Source organism: Cyprinus carpio, chromosome A11 (assembly GCF_018340385.1).
Source record: "Cyprinus carpio isolate SPL01 chromosome A11, ASM1834038v1, whole genome shotgun sequence".
Taxonomy (NCBI): domain Eukaryota; kingdom Metazoa; phylum Chordata; class Actinopteri; order Cypriniformes; family Cyprinidae; genus Cyprinus; species Cyprinus carpio.
Genome location: NC_056582.1, coordinates 19,042,442 through 19,054,535, shown reverse-complemented (window position 1 = coordinate 19,054,535; position 12,094 = coordinate 19,042,442). Strand labels below are relative to the sequence as shown.

At 37.6% G+C, this 12,094-nt stretch overlaps 1 protein-coding gene across 1 annotated transcript in view; it reads right to left on the bottom strand.

Annotated features, from left to right (window-relative positions):
• The window catches only part of gnai2a (guanine nucleotide binding protein (G protein), alpha inhibiting activity polypeptide 2a), a 57,598-nt gene that overhangs the window by 9,556 nt on the left and 35,948 nt on the right, over positions 1-12,094 (bottom strand). Inside the window, exons 2-3 of the mRNA XM_042766660.1 lie at positions 4,269-4,311; positions 2,431-2,572 (exon numbers count right to left, since the gene is read on the bottom strand). Coding sequence (XP_042622594.1) covers positions 2,431-2,572; positions 4,269-4,311 — 185 coding nt within the window. The remainder of the gene's footprint in view (positions 1-2,430; positions 2,573-4,268; positions 4,312-12,094) is intronic.

The following is a 12,094-nucleotide window of genomic DNA, read 5'->3' as shown; positions in this document are numbered from 1 at the left end:
CTGGTTGTATGGTCGCATTCTGGGAGGAGGGATATTCTTGTGGTTGTTGCTGTGTGTTGCCATGTGTATGTATACTATGTGGGGGTTACTTCATGTTACTCCAGAGATTTATTTTCCAGACAGGTCAAAAGTGCAATATACAAATGTGAGATGCATCCCCTGAGAGAAAAACGGATAGGGAGAGAATGAGCCTATGACGAGCTCTCACCTCGAGATTCTACTATCACATCTCAGACAGTCTCGATCCGTTTTTGCAGCCTGTCTGTCTGTCTCCCACACGTTTCCCTCTGTGCTTCTCTCAGAGCTACAAAAATAACCGTCTACCTACATATCTGTCTCTCTCCTCCCAGAGTACATGTTGCAGGAATGGAGCCTCATGCCAAACCCCTCCCACCACGGAGCTGATCTAGGTCACAGGAAGTCAACCCTGGGGCGGAACATGGGAGCCATGAGCAGAAGTGATGGGCCGAGAGACGTGTAACATGACCGACCCTGTGCTTCTAGGAGACGTGATGAACTCTTAAACTGTGTGCTACTGTAGATTGCAGACATCGTAAAGGTGAAAAGACACCGTGTTTCACAATTTAAGAAGTTAAATAGCTTGTAAATTCAAGGAATGTTTGAAAATCTTTTGAAACAGTAATACTATAGGTTCTTTTACTTGGTGGTGGAAAAAAAGCCTACCGATATGAACAGAGAGAGGACAGAATGGTTACAGGCCTTTTAAAAGATTTATGGGCTTAAGAGAAGAGAGAGCGCAATAGAGAGAGAGAGAAAATGAGGAGATAGAGCAATCGGCCCCATGGGATGCGGTTTTCCACATGTCTAAAGCACACTGCTCAAACTGTGACATATGGTCATAGTAACACATGCACTCACTCATACTATTTAAAAGGTACACAGGCCAATGTTCAACTTCCTGTCTTAAACATTGTATCATTTTTTTTAAAACATTAAACCAAGCTTTTATTTTGGCGGAGACCTGTAGGGAGCCAACAGTCAGCTTAACACAACTTAGCATAAACAATATGTCAAAACTGATCTGTGTATTCAGTCTACACTGCTAATGTTTTCATGTATTATTTTATTATAATTATTATAAGCATTAATAATGCATAACTAATTTAATTTAGATTTTTTTATTTTTATTTTCATATAGTTCAATAAAAAGTTAAACGGTTTTTGCTATGATATCAAACTACTACAGAAAAACAAGACATTTTTATTGGTATTGGTACAGAGTACAGACTACTGAAATATTGGTATTGTGATGACACCAAAACCAAGATTGGCTTATATGTTTTCCAATTAAATTATTAAAGCAGTATAAAATTGATTCTGGACATCATTGGTTTGATAAAAGTGTGTGTTGATCTGTATACAGTATGTACACCAAGGTTTAACCAAATAACAGATTTTAGCCATCACAAGATGTTTTTACCAGGCAGTGCTCGACCTAAAATGAGTCTGACACCCTTGATAAACAGCTCTGAAATGTTTCTGACTGGTTGTCGGTGGCCATGACCCTCATCTAGCTTAATTAATAACAGGGTTTTCCTAACACAGACTAGTTATTGAGATGAGCCACTGACTTATTAGTTATCAGTTATGCACATCTTTCATCAAATGCCTCAAAATGAAAAAGAAAGAGAGACACTTAAGGGACTGTTTCTTACACATCTCACTCTCACAAATTAAATGTGATGGAGAGATGTTGTTAGCCTCTCTAACAGCACTTTACAGCTCTATTCCCAAAGCAGAGACACAATCATCAATCTCTCCCATCACCCGTCTAATTAAACTGCTGCTGCACACTGAAAATAAACCGCCTGTGTTGGTTTAAAGGAGCCATATTCTTCACTTCATTCTCTGCACCAAGAGTGCTGCTTTTTTAAGGTGCTGTGACAAGTTAAAAGAAGTTTTAAACTTTTAATAACACATCAAGACTCCTGCGTCCTACTTCCTTCCATTTAGTCAGTATTAACCCTGTACATTCACTGTAAATCTGATTAAACATCTTGGATTCTGCAATATAGCGAGGATAAATTTGTGCTGATAGAAATCAGAGTTTCTCCAGAGCCTCAGGTGGATCAGATGCGCTGAACATACTGTGGCCTTCAGGCTGTTCTCTTGGGATCCTAGCTAGAAAGCTAACACTAAAAACAAAGTTTTTTCATTCTATTTTTTTCCCTGCAGCCTTGGTGACACTTAGACTTTCCCTTCTTTTACACTTAATACGATAGTATCCTGCAAAAGTAAGACCTAGTCACAGTGCTGTGCTTACCAGACTTGGCAACAGTCAGACATCTGGCTTTGTGACGAGGGAAGGATCTGAGGCTGGTGGGCCTCTGAGATAATCTGAGTGTGTGTGTAAAACTGTAGAGGATGTGTGTGCGCTTTACTTGCTGAGGGAACAGTGTGTGTACTCACCGCTCTGGCACTGTCTTCATATTCGATCTTGAGGTTGGTCATGGCTTTAATGATGGCCATGATGGACTGGATGGTGTTACTGTAGACCACTGCTCGATACTGCTTACACTCTTCTTCTGAGTAGCCATCCTCATGGATAATCCTGCAGAACGGACACACAGATGATCAATCGATCAGTGCTGTATGGGATATTTAGCCCTCATTAAATTTTAATTTGTATCTATCTATCTATCTATCTATCTATCTATCTATCTATCTATCTATCTATCTATCTATCTATCTATCTATCTATCTATCAAAAAGTTTGGGGTCAGTAAGATTTTATTTTAAGAATAAAGCAATAGTGCATTAAATATCAAAATGAAAGTAAAACCTTTTACATTGTTAAAAAATGTAATTTATTTAAAACTAAATAACAATATTATAACATTATATTTATCGAATATAATATATAATATTTAAACAATATTATGATTTTACAGTTGCTGTTTTTTTTTTTGGATCAAATAAATGCATACTTGGTGAGCATAAGGAACTTCTTTTAAAATCATTAAAAATATTACCAACCCCAAACTAAATAATAAATGTAAATATAAAGCTAAATAAATATTAAATGTTACATTTCACCAGAAAAAGCTAATATAAACAAACAAACAAAATTAAATAAATAAAAATAAAACGGAGCACAAAGTCAGGATGGCACAAAAGACGGAGATAAGAACATTAGGTTTTAAACCAAAGCCTGGCAGAAGTATCCAGATGTAACATAAAATGCATTAATATCTACAGGCTTTTGCAGTGAATGGAACTTAGCCACTGAACTGATTTGAAGTGCTGGTGGGAATTGTCTTATGGATCTTGTCAGACTGCAAATCTATGGAGATTTTTTTTAATAGTCAGCTCTGGTTCATGAGGATATAAACAGAGAGCCAGTTCACTCACTCAAATGACACTCAGATAGCATTTAAAGCTTTCTCCAATATAACTAAGCACAATTAAATTCTAGAGTAATTTTATAATAATTTAATTATTACTGAATCAATCCTGCGACTGTGCCCCAGATCAGAGTGCACATGTCGGGATGCATTCAGTGATGAGGAGGAGTACAAAACATTTTCCATCATTTGATTAGAGTGTAAAACTGCTTTGGGAAACAGAGGCGTAAGAAGAACAGCAGAGGTCAAGGTCAGATAAACAGTATTAACTGCTGCCAGGGGCCCGATTACGCACATACTTACACATCCACAGCTGTTTATGGGAGTGTGAGCAAGGAAGACACATAGGTTACCTACTTAGACAGCATTTTTAGCCATCAGTGTTGCGTTTTTAACATTAATTTAATCGTATGATGCTTAAAAATGCTGTCTAGGTAGGTAACTTGCTTTGAGACTACCTCTATGTGTGAATAAATAAAACAATTTCATGATTTATTAAGGTCTGAAATTTGTCGGAATGCAAATCAGTGCAAAACAAGTACATGTTGCATTCTCTTGATGCTATTGCAAGAATTAACGTAAACTACTTCTGTGATCATGTTATTGTGAAATAACCTTGCTGAGCATGTCAAACTAATTCTTTAAAGCCACCATGAAATGGAAATTTATCTCATATAACTCAATCTTCCAGTGAAATTATGTTTTGGTGATGTATGCCAGACTTCAAACATTTTGTCCGCAGATCTACCTCCATCCAATCAACAACTGAAGGATTGAACTAAGACTTTGCACAGCATTTTTTTATTTTTAATAATCCCTCTCATATCATTCACACCAGTGTATGCAGCTGGCACAGAGAGAGTTAAAGTCTGAAAGAGAGAAGAGAAAACATTGTTCACTCACTTCATCTGTTTTACGATGGTGCTCTTCCCCGATTCTCCAGCACCTGTGACAGAAACACAAAGAAAACAAGGTTATAAAAACAACACTCATGCACACATTCATCTCCAGACAGGAAAGCAAGCTCACAGTCTATGTTTTTCCCTCCATCTAGTCAGACTCTTAGTGCTAATGCCCACCCTGTAGCAGTGTGTGTGTGTGTGGCCTATACTTCCAGTAACTCAAGCTTTGCTGATTTAGCTGCCGATTTTCAGCGTTCCATTCTCTCCCAGACCTGGAGTTTTTTTTAAGTTTGGCCTTTAATGGAGATGTCTGAGTGCTTCACAAACAGGAAACGAGGCCTTATCTGGGTAAGTTCCACAGGCCAGCAGGGGCACGCTACTCATCTGACATATAAATCCCTCAGTTGAACATTATATAAACACACAAAACATAACAGCCATACGCTAGAATCAACAAGCTCCCACAAGCAAGCACCTTCTAACATCTCAAAAACAAACATCTATGCGTCACAAACACATATCTGATATGGACCGGCACATTTGCGCTCTGGGGAGCGTGTTCGTGTCACATGACGTGCAGCTCTGAGATGTAGTGCTGCCCCCCGGCCGTCAGTCTGCGGCCCTCTTACACAACTCTAAACACACACGGATTACACTGCAAACTGAGCGGAAAACTGCCCTCAGACTCCAATGAAATGGTATCTGAAGACACACAAAAAGAGGAAAGCTTAAAAAAGAAAAGAAAAAGTAAACAAAGCCTCTGTGTGTCAAAAGATGGCCTGCTGAGTTCAAAATCACAGTGTTAGCACACCTGTCAACGTGCCACACACTCACACCCACTTACTCTACGTGAAGAGACTACTTCACACTTGAGCAGCTGCTGTCAACACCTAAAACATGCAAAATCAGATATCTCACATCTTACAGAGATGGCAGCCGTTCAGACTTCAGTCACGCCTCAGTTTGTGGCTTTCATTTGATAGATTTTTGCAGCTACTGCACATTTAGAAAGTTAGTGTTAAGGGCTGTTCACACCAAGGATTGAAACTATAATATAGCCTTATGAAATCAGTTATTTTAAATTCCATTTGATTCTTTACCAAATTCTTTTTTTTTTTTTCTGGATTCCAATTTAATGGTTTAATTCAATTTTAATAATCAAAAAGCATGTCTAATCAACTGAATTCATAAAACTTTAAAAATGTGATGATTTATGATTAATGATTATTGCAATTGTAAAGATTTAATACAAACTTATGATCGAAAATAGTGGTTACCCAATGAAGGCATAAAACATTAACAAATTTTAAACGTTTTAACAAATGAAAACTTTAACATTTCATTTTATTGTTTGGCAAACAAAGTGATGCACAACAGAGGTTTACAGTTCAAATTAAAACTGTGTGCTGTGTTAAAATTGTATGATATTCTTTAAAAATAAGGTTTATTTTATTTCATAATAGTTTTATAATTACTACTACTACTTTGAGAAGTACACTCTACTGTACAATAGTGATATTATATAGGCCCTACTATAACAGTAACTATAATGCATATAATATAAAAGATATTTTGAAGAATGTTGGAAACCTAGCAGTCGCTGGTAGCCGTTGACTTCCATACAATTTTTGTTTTCCATAGAATGGAAGTCATCAACAACAGAGCTTGAGCATTTAAAGTTGCAGACATCAAAACTGCAGTGCACGCTTATAGTCTAAACAATTCTTTCTTTCTTTCTTTCTTTTCTTTTAAATGCCATACCAGCTTCTAAGGCTATATTCATGGCGAGAATAAAGTGCAATCAATCAAAGGAAGACTAGAAAAGATGAGTCTAAACAATTAAATAAAACTATTTTATCGTCTGTTGGTATGGACACTAATATAGTTATTGTTATACTTGGCAAACTTGTATTGTGCCCAATCCCTTAGAGGACAGGCAAGAGACGGGACGGCTAAATTAGTATATATATTTTTACATTTCATGTTAACTTTGAACCCAGACAGACTCTAGACCTCCCCATATGTGCTAAAGGCCTGGTATCAGGTGTTGTTTTTGCATTGCATTGGTCTCATAACACGGTTACGATACCTCAGACCTGAGGGCAGGTGTGGGTGTGTAAATGACAACATGGGCTACGCTAATGAGAGGTGCACCAATACAGTACAGCGATGTGCCAGTGAGCTCAGGTGTGCACTCCTGATCTGGGGCCAGTTTGAGGTTCACAGAGTTTTTGTGGACATAATGGTCTGAGGTACACAGGTTCACAGTGGAGACGAGAATAATTCACTTTTTTTTGCTGCAGCTGCGACCCAGATTACCACAGTACAGATCTGTCTCTGTCCACTCTGCCTGTCTTATTTTCTAGCTTGGCCATCACTTAACCAGTTTTACAGTCTCTCAACTGCATTATAAAATAATAAGAGAGTAATTTACTTATTTATAAGGCTGAGATCATGCGTGTGATCCATCTAATCACATTCAAACATAATTAAGTTCTTGCTCTCGCTCTCTCACTTCATTCATCCTCTGGGTTTTTGTATTCACTGCTCCAGCACACAGACTTGGCCACAGCTCTCCACCCTTAGTGGTGTGGTTGCTAGGCATTAGCTCCTTTTTCTGCTCAAATTCTAGGAATCTCCAGGCTTTCACAAGCAGAGCGTGATCTCTCGAACTGTTCACTTAATAAATTCATCTCCCTCTTCTCCTTTTTCTTCTGCTCTAGTGTTCACAAGATAGTCTAATAGCAATGCTGGGCTAATAATCTAATCTGAACGGAGACTTCAACACAATTTTTTTTTAATTATTATTATTACAAATGTGTTAGACCTATGGCGCAGTGCACATTAAAATAAAATAAAAAATAAAATAAAATCAGGGCATCATGATCAAATTCAAAAACAGAGAACAAGCAAATTACTGTTTAAAATAGTTTTAAGTATAACATGGTTATAGGGTTAAAATGTATAAATGTGTCGGAGCTGTGGCACAGCGTAGTCTAAGCATCCCTAAAATAAAACACAAATGACTGTGTCCTGTTGGGTATAACTACAATCTTGAGAGCTGAAACAAAAGAACAAGCAATTTCCATTAGGATTCTCTGTGCAGAGTGATGTTAAATAAACAATACGTCTTACTAAAATGAGTTGTGACCACATCTTGCACTTCATTTTGTAGTGGACCGTTTCATGGCAATGCAATTGTTTAAAAAAAGGAACAAGAAAAAGCAGCAATTTATGAATTATGCAATCTTTGACCTAATACATACAACCACACACTTACAAACCGGATACTTTGGATTAATGAAGTGAAGCTTTCATAAGTGCTTAACATCCTTGCAGTAGCTCTGGGGTCATTTGTAATATTATTTGCCTGCTAAAACCACTGCTGGGTAATGAATCGGCAATGACAGAGCTGCTGTGTAAACAGTCAAACACTTTTGGTGCGGCTCGATCAATGCACCTGCAGAGACCGCAGACTGATGATGTATTGTGATTGTTTTTATGCCCTCGTTTATATCTAGTAAATGGATAAAACTGTCAGCTGTTTATTGGGCTGTCTAAAAAAAATTATTTGTCTGCTTATTTATGGCTTTAATTTTTCCCCCAGGCTGGATCATCTCCCTCTGGTCAGATCGATACATTTAGAAATGTTGTTCTAAACACGAGTGAGATGAAAGTCCAAATGTATCGCCCATTTGTTTGGTGGTTTCACAAGGTAATGCACACATTCGTAATACCTGAAACACCAACACACACCATCCCTCGGTGACGTAGTGAGAAGTTTGTGTGTTCAGTAAATAAGCTTTTATTGGTCTGTGGGCGAGACACCTTCAAAACCTTGACAATAAACAGAGACTGCACAATTACAGCTTGGCTGCACCTGCTGGTCAACTGTAACGCACACAAGCTCTGTTCAAAAACCTAGTGAGCAACTTAGAAGGCAGCTGCCTATGTAGGCAGAAAACAAAGACAGGATGCTAAAATAGTTCCTAAAACAGGACTGAATCAGAACACACTACACAGACAACATCTTGAAACTAGAACAATTGATTTCAATAGATGTTGCCAAGCTAACAACATAATACTCTAAGAAGGACAAAAATGTATAGCACCTAAGTATTAGGAGAAATTATTACCAATTATATTTTCAACTTTCTATTCATAAAAGAATTCTAAAATGTATCATGGTTTCTAGAAAAAAATGTAAGCAGCACAAGTTTTCAACATTGATATAGGTTTCTTTAGCAATCAAATCGGCATATTAGAATGATTTCTGAAGGATCATGTGACTGAAGACTAATAATAATAACAATAGCTATTAACAGTTATTTCATATTAAAATAGAAATGTTATTTTAAATTTTAATAATATTTTGCAATATCACTATTTTAACTGCATTTTGACCAAAAAAAAAAAAAAAGACTTGGTTGACTTTCAAAAACACATACTTTTGAATGGTAGTGTTTATTCACATGTATAAAGTTTTTTTTTCCTCCAGCAATTTTAAGCTGCCTTGTTCCTTGAGGAATAGCCACCGCTTTGAGGGTTTGACTAAGATGCCATAAAATGCTATCTAGGTAGGTTTTGGAACAGCGTGTGCAGTACAAAATGTTAAGGACAATACAAGGTTATCCAAAGAAACAGGAAAGACAGATGCATCTAGAAACATCCTGAAAAGTTTCAACCTTTTTTTTACTCGACTCAGCATCTTAAAAAAAAAAAAACAACAACCCTCAAAAAACAGCATGAATTGTAAAGTGTTGTGCCAAGACATCTGTATGCATCCAAGAGATATTTAAAGTGCAAACGGTCTAACACCAAACACAAACTATCTAAAGAGCTTAAAACAAGTAAAATAAAACAGTTGAAATTAAAAATTATATCAATTAAATTTACATTAAAATAAACCAGTGGATTGTTGAACAACTAGTCAACCCACTTCTAGTTTATTATGAAAGTAAAAAAGAAAAAGAAGATAAAGAAATATCTCTAAACTCAAGTCATGTGGTTAATCCAGAATAAGAAAGGTTTTCTGGAAACCACATTAGCATGCATCTAATTCACAGCTTCCACAACATCTCACACATGTGTATTAGTGGATGTGTGATGTAACACTTTGAAAAATGCAGAATAGAAACAAAAGACCCTTTCCTCATCTGACTCCTAAGGTGCCAAAGAGTGTCACCTGGCCACTGTCCCAGAGTTCCCCAGTTTCCACCGAAGGAGGGAAATCCATGCCAGTCCCATCCTCCTGGAGCCATCCTGCTCCCTGTAGCCCTTATGGGGCTACAAACGGTCCGTGTGTGTGTGTGTGTGTGTGTGTGTGTGTGTGTGTGTGTGTGTGTGTGTGTGTGTGTGTGTGTGTGTATGTATCCAAGGGTGTGGGAAGAGAAAAACAAAGAGGCCACTGTGAGTGTGGCTCTGGGTGTGTGGACAGCAATGCCACTGTTTACCATCATTTAGGTCACAACATTTACAGCTGAACCAGCCACACACCCCCAGTTAGAGCCTGAAACGCCCTGGGCCTCCATCAGTGCAGCAAAAATCTTCATTCAAACAGAAGGGAAGCAGCAAACATGGAGAGAATATAATAGCGCTTACATGAGGCCACTGCACTGTCAGGCTGAATATGATTGGCATCAAACAGAGGTGTTAACAGCCTCTAGTCCACAATTGCGTCAACCATTTTGGCTCCTTTAAAAGTACAGCTCTGAAAGCTGGACAAAGTGCTGTGTCAGATTTTAGAAGCTCAGCAGAAGCAGCAGTAATGAACTCCTAATCAGGCTGTTTTCATGAGACTGAGATAATCGTCATTGAGTTCTTCTATAATTTAGTGTGGTTTGTTCTTTGTTCCTAGCCTGCGGTCTGTCTTGGCTAGCTTGGGCTGCACAAACCAGTCTGGTCTGGTATGACAAGCTGTTCAGACGGTGTGATGTTTAAATATTCCAATTGATTTTTCTACAGGATTTTATTCTGGCTGGCTTTCTCCAGTTCTGTTTTCTGTTTGTCAGTATTACCTTACATGACCACTCTGCAGGAAGTGATGTCAAAACTACAGGAATGAAGAGTTCTCAATAATGCCATGACCAAGGTCACACTTGACTCAAAAATATATCATTTAATTTGAATAATTAGCAAAAATATTAAATTATCATTCTAATAATAATTTATAAATGTGTTACAATTCCTATTATTTGCTTATAGATGCGCATCAGCACTTTGTGCCACTCTGTATTGGAGCATCCATCCATCCATCCATCCATCCATCCATCCATCCATCTATAATACTTAAAGCATATTACAATGTTAATTTAAACATTTAACCTATCTAAATATGCACTATTAGGCGCATATCCAATTGTTTGTGAGGAGAATGAAAGTTGAAGCGCGCTTCAGGACATTAGAGGAAAAGAATTAAATATGACGTCATTTTTGCTCATAAAAGGTAAGAAGAATACATTGTTCAGAACTGTAAAGGTTTTTTTTTGTGTGCACTCACAATATCAAGAAAACGTTGTATTATTATAAAATAAAGAAAACAAAAAGGATGCGCTTGCCATTTTGGGAGCGCTTCACAAAAATGAACCGAAACTCTGCAAATATATTCCTTACATACATGGATTTATATAACTACAGAAAGCTATAAATGACTACAAAACAAAATAATTCAAATCCAAAACAAATACTCTTATTATTAAGTAATCCGTGTTAGCCTATTTAGCACACTCATGTCACGTTGCTGTGCAAACTCATCATTTGAGTGTGTTTTTAAGCATTGTGGTTTAAAAACAAGTGATTTAAGCCACTGACAGCACTATATGCGCAAGCTGTCTGTTTCTGAGCATGATTTCTGCAATTGGGTCAGACTGAGGACAGAGTTCATTTGGAAGGCAGTAAAGTAGGGCTACAAACCAAGGCCTCACACAGACTTCAAGAGACAACAGAGGAAAGAGTCTGCAATACCATGTGTGAGGGTTAAACAACAACCTTAGCTTCAATTCATTTAGGAGCATGAAAGTCATTCTCATGACCTGTGACCATGTGTCCACTCACCACATGCACACATCACACATGCCCTTGACAATCAATCAAAACAATGAAGGATAAACACTAAAAATAAGAAGTAAAAATTTCAGATTATTCTCCAGCTGCAACATCTCCATCTTCTTCCAGCTCATGAGATGTTTAATTAGAGAAGCGTAGTGTTATCTAAAGACTCTAACAGGTCCATTGAGAGGTGTGTTGATGTAAATAAAGTGCTTGGTTAGAGGTTATGCATTCAGTAATATCTATTATACACCTGCCTTTGGGGCCCTTGTGTATAAGTGAGAGTGAGTTTGTGTGTTTGGCTGGGCTAAGTATGATACTGGTCTCAGTAATCTAGGCAGACAGCAGAAGGACGGAACATTGTGTGTGTGTGTGTGTGTGTGTGTGTGTGTGTGTGTGTGTGTGTGTGTGTGTGTGTGTGTGTGTATATATAAATTCTCATATATATAAGTGTGAAGTTCAGAGGCCTTGAAGTCTCCTGGCAGACGACAGATCTCCCCTGAGCTCTCCAGTCTAACTCATCTAAAGAAACCCTCTCAACAAATACCAAAACACATCAAATGCATCAAAAAGTTTAACACAGCAGAACAAAACTTACTGACAACGAGCCTAAATCACAAATGAACACACATTGTTCCCCTCCCACTTTTGGTACCTTCAAGCTCATGCACACATCCAAATCGTTCACAGGCCATTTCATGCTTATTGCACCAAAAAAGTGCTTCCTCAAAACTATTATATTTGGCATGTATTTGCCTAACTGACCTCAATCTTTTAAAT